This window comes from Plectropomus leopardus, chromosome 4 (genome assembly GCF_026936395.1).
Source record: "Plectropomus leopardus strain MGB_pleo_1.0 chromosome 4, ASM2693639v1, whole genome shotgun sequence".
Taxonomy (NCBI): Eukaryota; Metazoa; Chordata; class Actinopteri; order Perciformes; family Serranidae; genus Plectropomus; species Plectropomus leopardus.
In genome coordinates, this window is record NC_142179.1 from 20,807,196 (window position 1) to 20,823,167 (window position 15,972).

A 15,972-nucleotide genomic window follows, 5' to 3' on the forward strand; every position below is an offset into this window, starting at 1 on the left:
AGGTACTGTATTTTCTTCTCATGTGTAGCAGAACACAGGAGAGATTTGTTCTTGTAAATCTCCATATGATGATCTTCATGTCTTTGTAATGGCTGTTGGCTGATGCTCCTCACCTCTATTAGATATTCTAATTAACAAGCTAATTTGCAATATCCAGAATCCATCAACATACAGGGGAATAGAGCATCCTCTGCCTTCACACACACACACACACACACACACGCACACACGCGCGCACAACTACATTATTCCCACTTTGGATCTTCACTTCTTCAACAGATTTTTATTCCTGGGTAAACAAGGCCTGATCGCTTCAAGGATGACAGGTATGAACGCATACTGGAGTACAGAGAGTTTTTGGGACGTGTGATTCCCTATTGAGCTGCTAGTTGATGGACGTGCAGATCAAAGCCCTTTTGTGTCACTGATTGCCATTGAAGTAGAGAACAGGCAAGCACAGGAGACACATAAAAGAGACACTGCTTAATAGATGGTTTCTTCTCTACCTGACATGACCGGCTCGACAAACAGAGTATGAAGAAAAAAAAGACGGATACTGTATATGTTGCAGTGTTTCCATTAATCCTGACAAAACATAGTATTCTACAAGTACAGAGGAGACAAAAAAGCAAATCACAGGAGCTGCAATTTGTTTTTGATAAAGGTAAAATGCATCACAACGTCTCATTGTGGTACTACAGAGATGCTCCAGCCTATAAATCAATATTCAAGACGTAAGGGACCATGCTTGTTTGGTGCAGACCACAGTATGTTACAGCACTAATGAAGGGCTAAAAGACTAAACAGATTTGTCAGCTGTCAGAAAATTCTTTACAGTGTATCATAATGTCTCCCCTTAATATCTCTGATAGTATAATTAATGGTAATATTGGCTCTTCATATAACATTTGCAGTAATGTGATGATTTGTCTGGCATCTAATTTAAGTCCTAGTTTAAAACCAAGGTGAGCAGGCTTTTGCAGTCAGGGCCCCTCAGCTCCAGACGTTGTTTTTATATCATTTATGCATTTTTAAATTTTAATTCCTATTTTAACCATGTGAAGCTCTTTATAATGTTGTTTTGAAAAGTGTTGTGTAAAAAAGAAGAATGTTTCATATTAAGCTCATTAAACCTATCAAGTGTCCACTTGCTTACACAGATCATAGCATAAAAAAATCAGCTTAATTTAGTTTAAATGCCTTCAGATCCCCTGCTAAAACAAGGTCTTGGACTTCATGCTGTAATAAAATGTTTTCTTGTTTGATTAATTTATCCAGGAGGCCTCCAGATTAAATTTCAGGCCACCGTGAGTGACATTTCCCACCACTCATTAAGTTTCTCTGGCATATAATTAAGAGCCATAAGTGTTTGTAACGGTGCACACTCTTAAGTTCTATAGAGGACGAAGGTAAAGGCCATATACATCAGTCATGCAGAGTAATTATATAAGGATATAACCGCAAGCAGCTTGACCTTTATGTCTGTTCTTCATTGCTCTTTGACATTTCAGAAATGGGAAATGTGATGGAGGCCTCACACTTGTTTGATGGTTACCAGTAAGAGAAGGGATTTTATACACTTGTATTTCAAGAGTCAAACTATATGGAAACACCTGAAGATTTGAGTTCAGGGCTGCAGAAAGTTTAAATTCATCTTACAGGTCTGTGAATTCAAAATCATTTCTCAGAAAGTGTTCTGAAAGTAACTAAGTTGTCATCCTGATACTGTCATTGTTTATATTCTGTTATATAGTGACCTGTGTGGTTTTTCCTGATTTTTTTCTTTCTTGTTTCATGTTACTTGTTTCATGGATTCACCCCTCATTTATCTGGTTTTACTTCCTGTCTTTGTGTGTTCTCACCTGTCTTTTATCACTCATTAGTCCTTCCCTGATCCCAGTCCTCCCTGCACATCTGTTCAGTATTAGTCTTGTTTTCTCCACACTGTGTTTCCCTCCTTTTACTCGTGTCCCTGCCTTCTCCACCTGTGTCTTGTTCCTCTGATTACTTAATTGTGCAGGCAGACTATAAATACATGTCTTTCGCCTTCTCCTTTGTCAGTTCATCTGCAGTCTTCACTGTTGTCACTGCTGTGCTTTTCACTCTGTTCTTTGCTGTTTTTAATGCTTGGTTTTCAGTTTAGTTTTTGTTTTGTAGTTTGAGTTTTGTTACCTGCTTGTGTTAGGAGATTCTACAGTTAATGCTCGCTTTTTGGGTTGTAACCAACTAGCCTACAACCTGCCTGCCATTCTACCCCCTAACTAAGTCCACCATTTAACAGAATATGAACAAAAACCCAGGATCATAACAAGTTTGTTATTTTCAGAACACTTTCTCAGAAATTATTCTGAAATTGGAGACCTGTAAGACAAAATTAAGTGGTTCTGACCAGTGCTATCTAAAAATGTGTTTATCTAAGGCACTGGGCATGACAAATCAAGGGTTAAATCTACAACGCTCACTTTTTATTTAATATTCTATAACCTGCCTGCCATTCTGCATTTGGGTCCACATCCTGATCTTACATCTGACATGTATAATGTAGTAGGTTGATTTTTTAAAAAAAACTTTTGTTTATATTGGAGATAGGAAAGCTTAAACATGAAAGAAGGAGAAAGAGGGAATGGCATGTAGCAAAGGGACGAGGCCAGAATTGAACCCACAGCCACTGTGGAGAGGACATAGCCTCTTTACATGGAGCACCTGCTCTTCCTCCTGAGCTACTGGGCAACACAGGAGCTGACACTTTTATTAAATAAAATCAAATTAACTACTTCAGTATGTGCCAGACCAAGGTGCAAAATGTGAAATGTAAGAATACATTTCAACATTCACAAAGAATTAAAAATTCCCATAATATAGTCTATGCATATGTTTTTCTTCATTTGTTTTTATTCTTTATTTTGAAAATCATTGACTGGTAAAATAGAGCGTTTCCAAAAATAATTAAAATTATTAATGTCCTATCAAAGTACTTGTAGTTGTCAACTAGCTTTCTGACTATTGACAAATAGATTAATCGACTTATTGTTTCAGCTTTGTATTGGGAGTCAGTAGAATAACAGACGGCTTTAGGACCCAGATCCCACAGCGGAAGAAGACCCGCCTCACTGTCATCACCATCATCATCACCATCATCCTCCTCCTCCTCCAGCCTTCACCGCTATGATGCTGCATCTCATCCCACAAGCCCTAATAATGTGTTTCAGTGTTTTGGTTAACGGACAATCCGAGGACTTTAAACTGTCCGACAGAGCATATGTTGTTTTACAGAAGCAGAATTTAGGTAAGACCTGAATCAGACTGTGGAGACTCATGTGAGGCCTGTCCGAACAGGCAGAGATGCTGACATGCTGTTTATACTCCTCAAATTCGTCTTTTTGTCTTTATTATAGAGTGGCAACCTCTTACTAATTGAATAAGAGACTTAAAACCAGTAGCACTAGTTAATCCATCATGTGAGACAGCCTGTTTATCTGTTGTCATGGTCAGAGATCGGCTCGTGTTTTTGTCCTCACAGTCACGTTGGGGAGTGTCCTCGCGGTGCTGCTGGTGCTGATGATCATTATGGCTGTCTGTGTCTACAAACCGCTGTCTCGTCGCTGAAACTGGTCCGAAACCTGGACCGAAAATCAGACCTGCTGTCCTGCACCGAGCACCGAACCGCTCAGCCCCGGTGCAACAACAACCAGCTCCTAACGGGACCTGAGTTCTGCCGCCACCGTTAAACACCCAGACTGCACAATTATAGCTGTATTACCTGGTGTTTCATGAAATTTGGTTGTTTAAGTTATATGCTGTCTTTTTTTTTCATTAAAGGAGCAGTGTGTAAAATTTAGGGGAACCAGCTGAAATTTCTCCTGGGAAAATCCCTGCAGTGTTCATTGTTCAGGAGGTTTTTACCTGGAGTTAAATTATTTCTCTTCCTCTCCAAAACAGACACTGTGATTTAAACTGGTAAAAACACTGAATAAAGCAGTTTCACGTTTAAATAAATCAGTGTTTTTGCAAGGCTCCTGTCACAGAGGGGCTGCTAACCACGGTGGTCAACGCAAAAACCTCAATGTGAAAAATGAAAACGGGAATGGCTTTATCTTCAGCCAGTGTTTAGTTTGTCCTTTCTGTGCTACCGTAGAAGCGTGTCGGTGCAACATGGCGATCTCCGTTGACAAGGACCCTCTCCCTATACAGATCAACGGCTCATTCTAATGTCACGAATATACAATAATTCCTGTTATCAGGTGATCATACTTGTTATATTATGTTCCATTTCTGTCAATATGTCCCCCTAAATCCTACACACTGGACCTTTAACTTTAAAATTACTTGTGTAAATAGAGGAGATTAATTTAAATTATTTGCTTAATTTTACAACCAGTAATCTAAGTTGTTACATATATTACATGTGCCACTCTTTTAAAACAGTTTTATTTATTTATTTGGACTTCACATCTTAGCAAATGCTTAGTTAGATGTTTGGTTTTTTGCTTTTATTACCTTTATTATTGAAGGGAAAATAGGTTGTTAAGCCTGGAGTTCTGCAGACATTAAATAAATTGAAGTTTGACTATCAAGTGAGAGTTTCATTGCTTAAATCTACAGAAATTAAACCAGAGTTATTGTCAGATTTCTTTCCCTAAGTGTGGAAATCTGCTCATCATTATCTGAAATTAAATGTAAGCCTATTTGTTTTAGCATTTATTTTTTTATTATGCAATAGTTATATTTTGTTTGGGGTTTTTGGCCATATTTCTTGTCTTATTGGCCTTTTTTAAAAGTAATTTAGTTGAAAATGATCATTGAGCCTGAAACCATTTCACTGACAACAGGTGGATAACAACGTGAGAAGACTTCTGTGCAGATTAGAGGAACAAAAGAAGGAAAAAACTCAAATTGGATTCCAAAAAATGTGAAAATCTGACCAATTTCCTGAAATAAAACTGAAAGTTTATATCACCATTTTGTCCTGTGATTGCGTAGTTAGATGATGGTAGCTCCTTTCCTGCTTTGTGATAACTTTGTGATAGAGGAGCTCTAAAACTGAACTGCCAACAGAGAATTGGGTTGATCGAACAAACAATAATACAAAATAAAACTAGCTGGAGGCAGTATCAGTATATTGATTTAATTTCGACTCTAAAAATTCCAATTTAGACAATAACATCTACTAGAGCTACATAATCAATTTAAATATTATTAAAATTGCGATATGGCCATTTGCAATACCAAAACTGCAGAAGCTGCAATTATTTGATAATGGTAAAATGTGTCATGCATACCACTGTTAATGAAGCATGGAGGTACTACAGAGATACTCGGCCTACAGATCATATTCCAGACGTAAGGAAACATGCTTGTTTGGTAAAAACAAAGATCACATCATCATTTAATACTTTTTTCAATAAACATAATGTGTAAGTATCACCATTCCAACTAAAATCTTGTCTTATGTTACAATATTTGACTAAATAATCACTTTTTTTGGGCATATCTTGCAGCCCTTACATCTGCTCTACTTCAAGAAGTGTTTCTTCTTACCTGGTAGTTTTGTATGCTGCACAATCCATTTTTTTTCAACAGTATACTTTGATCATACGCTATGTCTACAGTGCAGATGTTAGGACTGGACCTCATGTTGTCTTCAAGGGGTTAACACTTGACCTGCAAATAAAGAAACTTAATACATTAATCCAACTCATTACATTATAGAAAAGTATAAGGCTGCCTCCTTTGTTATCAGCCGTTTTTATGAATAAAGCACATGAACAAAGCCACGTTTAGTCCTCATGGAAATAAAGTGCTTTTATTTTAGAAACAACATTTTGAAATCGACACATTATCTTAAAATTTGAACATATTAAAAAAAAAAATTGCAGCTGGAACGGTGCAGTACAAAGACCTGCATTAAATTAACAAAGCTAGCCTTTTTAACTGTTCAGCAGTTTGGAAACTTGATCGTTATATTACAAGTAGTTTTTCGGCCCCTGAAAGTCAGACGCAGCTATGCAGAGAGACCTTTAAGAAGTGGTTGACTGTCAGTGAAATCAACTATAGTGGTTAATGCATGTTACTCAGCATCACCCTGGCACAAATGAAACTTCTTTTTAATCTTGTTTTTAAGTTACAAAATTTTTTAAAAATCTGTTCAAAAGTTTTAGTCTAAGTGGCACCACATAAAATCATCACCACCTCTTGTCCCCTCCCAGCCCTGTCAAAGCAAAGCAATCCCTTGGCACATGCTGAAGAAACTAATCCTACATATGGCGGGCATGCTTGATCTTAAGAGTGTGTGCTGTCTTTTCTTCTGCTCAGAGGTCAAGAGTTGTTCGTGGCTACAAAAGGCTGACAGACTGCCTTTAGGAATCTGAATAATCTCTGCAGCATCAGTTGTGTGACTGCTTTTTTAATGCATGACGGCTGTAAATCCACAGACAGACTGGTCTCTGCTACTGCGTTTTTGAACTGAGGTGATAATGCTCAAAGTTGCTCAGAGAAATTTAACAAAAATATGTCCTTTCTCAACATGAAATCTGAGAAAATGTTCAAGAAAAATCAGGCCGGGCCCCCATCCTTGTTGCAGCAAGATATTTTGTTACCATGCAGCTGATTTAGGGTTTCTCTAATACCTCTGTTTACCCATTTAAAGAGTGTCCATTCACAAAGTACAAGAAAATGGACTTATGAATTTATGACTCAATTAACTCAACTTTCTGTAGTAATATTGATATGGCAGATATGCATGACTGATACCATTTCGCACAAAAAAAAACAACAACATTTACCAGGCTACAATTTTTGATAGGTTCACAAATTCCAAAGTAAAGGGAAAATGTGTAAAATTGGAACCCTGAGATTTTCGTTTTTCAGTGAGCCTGTGGTCCTCAACAAAGTGACTCTGGGGGAAGACTTCACAGTGAAAACACTTGAATGTCCCTTTAGGTCCACAGCACTCGTAGCTTTCTATTGTGCCGATTGGTTTTAATTCAAGCCATGTAAAGACTACAGAAACAACAGTGCCCTGGACCTTTATGAGAAATTTTGGTATTATTCAACTTGGACCCTGTTTTCCCATGTTTTTATATCTTGGTGACTAATGGCAATGACAATTTTTGAAACTGGCCCAGTATTGAGCGAGAGTGCTCTAGCTGCAGCAGTAAAGTAGGGCTGCAATGTAACCACTCAGGCCATTTGTGCACTGTCAGTTTCATCTATTTAAAGTTCTTGTTTTTGCCACTGACAGGTGCAGACTATATAAGAGTCTGGCAACAGTATGGATGGGACCCTACAAAAAAAAGATATATTTTTCCTTGCCTTTTTACAGATCTGGTCTGTTTGTTAGTGTGTGTAAAGATGTTTTGCTCAAGGAGAACTCTCATCATGGAATCTCGCAGACTTTTCCACATTGTAATAATTTGCTATATATAAGCCAAGTTTTCTGTATTTCAACACAACAAACCCTTCCTGGAACTTCTTTCTCCAAATCTCAATAAGATTTCCACCACAGCTTTCCTGAAACAAGTCACCTCTCAAGAGATTTCAGAACGAGACTTCTCCTTGAGTGAGACTTGGTTACACACAACAAACAGACCAGTGAAAGATTAAGAAAAAAAAGGTTCATTTCTTGTTGGGGTCTTTTTCGTGATGCTGTCAGACACTTAACAATCTGAATCTATCAGTGGAAAAACAAGCACTTTTAGTGGACGTAAATTGACTGCATAAATGCCCCTAGTCTTCACACTGCAGCTTTTTATGTTACCGCCAGCAGCAGCCTACTCTCTCTCTCTCAAAACTGGACCGATTTGAAAGGTTTTTCCCTCCATTAGCCACTTAGACCAAAAAATAAGGAAAAATAGGGTCCAGGTTGAAACATACTGAAGTGGCAGCACTACACAAAGTCCCCTTGAGCTGTCATTTTGTTAATAGAACCTTAATTACACTGATTTGAACTCCCTCTGGACAATGTGATCGACACATGTGGGTTACTGCTGCTGCTGCTGTGACTCTGATTTGAATAGAAAATAAATAAAAAGTAGAACCGACCCAAAATTTTCTGAAAAAGTCCATGAAATAAGCTTGAGGATGGAGACACGCTATGCTGAGATAGAAATATATATATATAAAGGAGTATGCTCTTACCAAAAATACCTTTTGGAAAATATCGGATGGCGAGAGTCTGATATTGCCTGTGCAAGAATGATCTGCTACAGAAAGAAACCTGCGGTTGCATAGATGACTAGAGTGGTTAGGAAGGAAAATTGAGGTGTGGTGGTTGCTTCTGGATCTGGAAAAGTTGTATTATTATTATTCCCTCTTATTCCTTTTACTTCTCGGTGAGTGATAGCTGCAAGATCCTCTCTAGTTCCTCTTCCTCCTGCTTCCTCAACCTTTCCTCTTCCTCCTGCGCCCGTGCAGAGAGCTCCATGGCCAGGCGGAGCTCTGAGTCGGGGCTTGAGGCAGAGGGCGAGCTGACAGAGCTGGGGGTGTCTCCATAATCCACCAGCACCCCCTCTGGGATACTCCTAGAATGACATTAATGGGAGAAAGTGAGATCCACCTCTGTTCTGTGGCTTTTACTAACACAAACAAGAGGCAAATAGATATATAGCGTTATCTAAATCCCTGTAGGACACACAAACAGCAAGGACTGCTCCTTTAAGCACATGTAATTATGTAATTGCCACTGTGTTCCTACCTGTCACTCTGGCTGCTGGGCATTACATCAGTGAATTCCCCATCAGCATCATCCCAAATCCCCTCCTTCAATGACACAAGCAGAGGGAGCATTTAGAGGGCACAGTGAATTGCAAGGAAAGGATGGGGACATTGTTGTGTGTTGAGGTATTCGCTGACCTGGCCCGGGACTCTGCGAGACTCCAGGAGACTCTGATGGATGGCGTACTGCAAAAGCTCCTCATCATTATTGGACATCGGTGTGTGTCGGCTCCCTCCTCGGCGGTGGTAACTGTGAGGCACCTCAAACACTGAAGGACACACCTGAAACAGAGGCGGCGCTGCACGGATGGAATAAAGAAAAGTGTTTCAGGGATCACAGAAGTGTAAATACTTCAAAATAAATTCAGTTTAGTTCTTAAACTGGCTGCAATTCTACCTGAAGCTTCCTCATCTTCTCCAGAGGATGTTGGTGTGGCTGCTGGTGTTGTTTTCGCCTCCTCTTCAGTACTGCATTTATTGACATTACCAAATGTAATCCTGGCATTCAACACATGAAAAAGGGGAATCTCTGCAACAGAGAAAAACACAACAGATCAGATAGAAAAACAGACTTCAGACTTCAGACTAGGGACTAGTACTGTGTCTCAATTTGGATACCTCTGTTAGTATGCATCCATGTAGTACAATGCGTACACTATGCGCTTGTGTAATGAGTGGATTTCAAAAGGATAGTGCTGTCTCAAACTGAACATGGCTGTTGTGCACTTGCCAATATGATGATTGCAACATTTGACCACTGCTTCTTCTTTCTACTGGCAAACTGCATCTGTACAGACCATTACCGCCAACATTGGACGCCAATTGTTGCCCGTCAAATTATTTGCCAGCATATCTGATTATTCACTAGAGCAACCGCAACTTCTGTAGTTTCCTTGCGCCATTTTCACAAGTTAGGTGGTCATCCCCATCTGCTACGTAGCCAAGATGACAAGCACAGTGTGTACGGAAATATGCAAATTGAAACGCGTGCCTCTTGAAAGGGCAGTTTCTATTCAACTTGATAGGAATGTCACATACCTATTTTAACAGGGAATCCAGGAGGAAACTTCAGGGTTACGAAGTCTCGTAGCCGGGCAAAATGGGAACTGGTCCGAGCCATGAGGTCGATAATTGGGGTCACCTGCTCCACCAGCGACAAAGGATGTTCCTCGCTCATCCACAGAGTACCTTTGAACCTGGTGAGACGAGAAAATGCTATTCAAAGATGCACACAACTTCATTTATTGATGAAGATATCAAGCAGCAATAGGGAATAAAAAATATGTTTCTGTGGCCATAAAGCTGTGTTTCTTACTTCTGTGTTCGAATGCTCAGCTCAATGGGTCGGCCGATGTCTCTGTTCCCCAGGTCAAAGTCAGGATCAAAGTATTCCTCTGGAGTGATGGCAGTGGGATTGGTGGCAGTTGCATACTCAAGAGTCAGGTCCTTTAAAGTCGAGAACTCGAATCAAATCAGCTTCCAACAAAACACAGAAATTTAACGATATCACAGAATTCATGTCTCACCCCTTGTGCACTGATGTGCTGCTCCACAGTCCCAAGCAAAGACTCCAAGATGTTCCTTTCACCTTTGAACAAAAAAACTGAACTTCAGTACTCTCACTCATTTTCTGTCAAATGCACACCATCATGTATACATGCTAAAAATAAATACACTGAAGTTACCCTCATAAAACATCCGAGTGAAACATAAAGTTGAGCTCATGTCATCAGGATGGTTTTACCAGACTAAAGAAAAGTAAAAAGGCCCATATGAATATGTCCACTTACTTTTTATCCTGGCTTTCTCCTCGTCTGTAAGATGTTCTGTCCTCGTTCTGATTACCACATTTACATTGTTCACACTAAAAACCTGCGAAAAAAAACAAAACAACCCAGAATCTAATGTCAGGTATTAATATAAATGAGCTCCACAGTTTCAGGGTGGCATTTATTATTTATTTTTTCTTTTAAATGTATAAAGCTGCCATGAACCTTTGCTTCAAATCCGTTGACCACTTCAGTTTTGTCGGCTCTCCAGCCCCAAATCCCCGACTTATTCCTGTGAGAAAAACAAAACAAACAATAAAACTTGCAATTTGTGAAAATAAAAGCCACCGACACTTTTACCCTAATCACTACAGGCTCAGTACCACCAGGTGTTCCAAATTAACAGCTCTGAACACCTATTTGGAGTGAAGACGACACTGAGATTATTAGTTACACCTGTGCTTGTCAAGTTAAAACGTCCGCTGTAAAAGAGGCCCATTACTCATGACCGCTACAATCATGTTGTCTATCAACTGTCACCTGTGTCTGAAGACGTTATGCAGATGAAGATGAAGAAGATAATATGAAGACAATATATTGCCTCAAGCTAATTGCATGCTGTATAACTAACGCACCTAGTTAAATTTGCTCACATTATAATTATCTACTGTGAGCTGTTTGTAGGGCAACCTAACACCCTCATTTAAAGGTAAGCGTTGACAAGCAGACAAACTTTGAATGAATCAGTCAGTGTAAATATTGGATGATAGACAGTTAGATGCCAGAATAATATTGGAAATATCAGCCAGCAGAATGACGCTAATAAGCCTGATGGTATCCCTGTTCACACAGTAAATTCAGTGCCATGAGACGTCAACTCTGATGAAAAACTGTCAGTGTTTGTTTTTGGCTGGTCAAAGTTAGTACATGTTTTTAAAATATCTAAATGCAAAGATATAATATACAAGATTTTTCTGAAACACAACGTATAGTCTCATACAGATGGCATTTCTCTCAGTCATCGCTTGTGACCACTTGAAGTGTTTGGCTGTGTTTTTTTATTTTTGTATCTTCTTATTTTCTGTGTTCAGGACGTTTATGGGCGTGTACACCCACAGCGCTCAGGTGAGGTCGGGGTTTTATGAAAAGGGCAGCGACTAGTCTCCTTGACGCAGTGCAGAAAACCAGTACAGGAAGACAAAACACCAAACGAGTAAATCTGGGCTTGGCTTTTACTTTCACTTTTGTGGTTAGTGGTTTAGTGAGCATGTTTAGAAACAGTATCCAATCATCCTGCATAGTATATTTAGAATGATACCAAATACCTCTTTTGATACCCAGACAAAAAGAAAAAACACCCTAGGCACTCACATAAGATCTATTTTTTCTTTTTAAATCAACAACCTGCATACTGTGCTGGTGCAGAAAGTCACTGAACACATACCAACACATCTGGGTTGAAAATCTGATTGTAGATTTTTTTGTATCTTCTGTACATTCAGTACTATAAAAGGTATAATTAAAAAAACAACGATACTTTTGACAGCCCTTAGGTCTATGCCTGTTGCGAGAAAACAGATGTGACTCTTGCCTCTCAAAAGCGATATCCTTGGTGTCCAAGTAGGTGTTGACAATAGGAGTGGTCAACCTTTTGGCAACTTCCTGTTCAGCTGGTTGCATTGACTCGAGCGTGACGTCCTCCATTTCTTGAGATATGTTGAAGCGTTCAGTGTCCACGACTTCATCGTCATGGTTAACTTCCATCAACTCTGCACATGAATCTGTCAAAAACACAGTCAGCGATGGACTTAAATCATTCAGTACAAATCATGCAGAGGATTTTATTTTTGGGTAATAGACTTAAAGCACACACCGTCTCCTCTGAAGATGTAGCTTCTGCGCCCCCTGATCCACGTCATGTTTTCAAAGCCGAGAAGAGTGGCATCCACTCGCAGGCTCGCGCCACTTTTCCAAATGCGACAAACATCACTTGGACAAACCCGGGACAGAAGAGGGACTGTGAAGCAACAGCACATGAATGTCCCGCACATGGAAAACTATGTCATTCATTACTAAACCACAACAAATACTTTCCCCACCACCAAGAGGCAGGTATGTAGTTTTTCCTGTATGACCTGATGAAACCTCTAAGCTGCCAAAGACAACAGTAATGTTGTGTGGATACTTCAATGCAGGGTGAATACACTTGTAGGTACTTTTTGTCTTTTGCATGCAGAATGCTGATAACAAGACTGTAGCAAAAATGTTACTATGCACACACAGTCCACTTTACTTAAACACACACTGAGAAAAGAACTTACTCCAACTGGTGAATTCCCACTTCATTTCCATATAAAAGTCTGGAGACTGTGGATGAAAAGATAGACAGAGCAGTTATTTCCTTTGCTGGTAAGTGTTTCCAGGCACACGTACAGATGGATGACATAACAACGGGAAAATGTTTAACGTAAAACCTCTCGGATCTTTGACAGCAGTTCAGGCACTCCTCCCAGAGCAGTGGAGGCTTTGAGGTAGTCTCTGCGTTGAAGCACTAACTGAACCATCTCTGGATCTCCGGTGCTTACTGCCTCCTGCAGCACTACACAGAGACAGACAAGTACTGTATAAACAAACCACTAAACCTTTTAAGGTAATAGCATCTATTCCCCAGGAGTAGCAGCTATCCATTAAAAAAAAAACCTCAACAATGGCGGTAATAACCAAGGAAAGTGAAGATATTTCAGAGGAGTGGATTCTTTGACCAGAAACCCCATTAACGGCAGATGATGTGTACGTTAATGTGAGAAGGGCTCTAAGTGATCAAACAACCCACAAAAAAGCAAATCTATAAGACAAGTGAAGAAAACAGTGATGATGTAATAGCATTATTTCTCTGTAATATATGCAGTTTTATAACCAACCTGTCCAATTCATGCTGTTTTCTTTCGTCACTGCAGCACCGTGTCTCAGAAGGACTCTTACGGACTCCAGGTGCCCGAGCGACACAGCCAGGTGCAGAGGTGTCCGACCCCTGGGATCCACAGCCTCGATGTCATTCTGACGAAATTATGGTGAGACCCACACATTAGTCGGACTAAAAACTGCAGTACTGACATGAAAACCTGTAACATGAACAAAAGAGCATGCTGGCCTTGTAATCTTGCTATACTTCTAACTGTGGGCTTTCATATAATAACTCATAGAGTCATTTTACACCTTCAAATTGAGGTCATCACAGATAATGATAAAGATCTGCAGTGGTCAGTACACTGACGAGACACAGCATCATGTCTGATCCTCATACTGTATGAGTCATGAGGAAACTGTTATTGATCTGCATTGCTGGGTACTGGTGACATTTAGGGATTGCATCACAGTAATTTTATCGCTTACTGTGATGAGCTATGGTGAGGAAACACATGAGGAGATTAGAGATGCTTTTGATTAATTAGTGATATTTAGAGATATTTTTCTAGAATAGTCAGTAATGTTTGACAAGAATAATGCTGAGAAGATGATAATTACCACCCTAAACTCTTCAGAGTAATAACAGCACAATTCATTTGACAGTCTGTAAACTTTAAAGTAATCCTACACAGATCTATGTATGTATTTGGTAAGGGACTGTTCGTTATTTATGAGGGGGGAAACGGTGGTGCAAAACAAGGGGCACCTCCAATTTTTTTTGCAGCACTGGAGAGAGAGAGTTATGTTTTTTTGGATTTGGCTTAAAGAAGGGCCATTCAGCTTTAAATGGCCATATCTAGTAATTATTTTGAATACCCTCAGAACCCTGAAATTGGCAAGTGTGTTTGAATGGCATGCTTTCTTTAAAATCTCCAAAATCACCTCCATATTTTATATTTCCAACTCTACATACAAGCTTTGTATTATATCATAAGGCATACAGTTTTGTATTTTTTGCACAGTTATACATATTTAGATTTTATTTATTTATTATTATTATTATTATTTTTTTTTTTAATATTCACATACTGGTGCTGCTTGTTTTCATTATAACTGTATTTCCATTTTATATTTTTACATACTTTGTGCAGGTACTTATTTCTACTTTCCTTATTTCTCTATGCTTAGCATCAGAGCGACTGTAACTATAAACAATTTCCCTCCGGAGATCAATTACATACTTCTGATTCGCACCATGATATTAAAAAAACACCCCAACTACTCTCTTACTCTGATAAATAAAGCACTGTCCCTAATTCTTATGATATAATGTCTCGTCAGATACTGTGTTTGACTAATCCAATGAACTGGGTTAGCAGTCTAAACAATCAGCTGGAAACAAACTTTGAATAGGTTCTTAAATAGTTGTGTTTTTTTTTTTGTAAAGTAAACTTTAAAAACCTGTTGATCGGTGAAACTATGTCCTTGTCCACATTTCAAATGTTATCTGTGAGCTGCACAGCGGAGCATCTGTCAACACGACTGGCCTACTTTTACTGGACGGCTAGGGATGATTTAACAGCTCACTCCTGGCTTCATCTAGCTAGCGATCACTGATGTGAAGATTTGAAACATATGCCTTGTTTTAACCAACCTGTGGTAACGTTATTTCTTGCTCCAGCGTCCTGTAGTCATTCTCCCACACTGCTGCATGCAGGGGAAACTTCCCTCGGATGTCTTCGCTAACGTTAGCCGAGGACATCTTCCTCTTTATGGAGCCGCTCACTGCAACGTTAGCCTGCTTCCAATAATCACAGCCATGGGGAAAACTGCGAAAGCTACACGCTAGTTATAACAAAACGTATGATAAATACGATCCATGCCCTTGATGTGGGACAAAACAACGTCGAGATATCTAAACCGGTGTCCAACTTTTCACCAAGCCTTCCCCTAAATAAAACTTTTGAACAAGGAAGTGCCAGGAGCAGTACTCAGTAATGACAGGGGTGTCCTAAATAGAAATTGACTCACAATCTAATTACTACAGTGTAATTAAGACTGATTTCCTCACCCCTCAAAATTGCGATGAATTTATATGTGAAAACGATTATTTCTTTGGTAAATGCACGACAGAAATATGATTTGTAAATAAAATCATCGCCTTTTGAAAAATAATAGTCAGTTCCAGTTGGGCAGAACCATTCAACATGCCCGCATGGGGGTGGCAAAACAACACAAACATAATTCCTAAATATACATAATTCCGTGTCAAACGTTTATGTGTTCAATAACTCGTTTTTACGCATTTTGTCCTGCAAACACTACGAACACAAATATTGTATCCAAGCGATATATTAAATGTAATGCCCATAATGTCAAAATGGGATCGGCGGCTTTACGTTTCGGGAAGGGGGAGGGGCCATACGGTCAATGGGAGGGACTGTGGCTTTAACGCCAGCGTACCACGGAGGAGGGGTTATACCATGGATGTGTTATAGTGAAATAGAGTTATACACACAGATTGTGTATGTATGACGATGGATGTACACAGTTAATAACACGTTTATCACATGTGGCGGTTTGC

General features: G+C 39.4%; 1 protein-coding gene and 1 long non-coding RNA gene across 2 annotated transcripts; one reads left to right on the plus strand and one right to left on the minus strand.

Annotated features, from left to right (window-relative positions):
• The first annotated feature begins 2,921 nt into the window (after positions 1-2,921).
• Positions 2,922-4,574, plus strand: LOC148189769 (uncharacterized). Its single transcript, XR_015776454.1, has 2 exons — positions 2,922-3,286; positions 3,521-4,574. It is a non-coding gene; the product is annotated as an uncharacterized LOC148189769 (long non-coding RNA).
• Positions 4,575-5,776: 1,202 nt separating this feature from the next.
• On the minus strand, positions 5,777-15,526 carry ankrd13a (ankyrin repeat domain 13A). The gene is made up of 15 exons (XM_042488283.2): positions 15,043-15,526; positions 13,403-13,538; positions 12,956-13,080; positions 12,803-12,848; positions 12,355-12,498; positions 12,073-12,262; positions 10,707-10,773; positions 10,503-10,584; positions 10,239-10,300; positions 10,028-10,158; positions 9,751-9,908; positions 9,110-9,241; positions 8,851-9,011; positions 8,693-8,757; positions 5,777-8,519 (listed from the first exon to the last, which is right to left on the minus strand). Exons 1-15 carry the CDS (start codon positions 15,148-15,150, stop codon positions 8,321-8,323), a joined length of 1,806 nt encoding a protein of 601 aa, XP_042344217.1. The 5' UTR covers positions 15,151-15,526; the 3' UTR covers positions 5,777-8,320.
• Between the last annotated feature and the right edge of the window lie 446 nt (positions 15,527-15,972).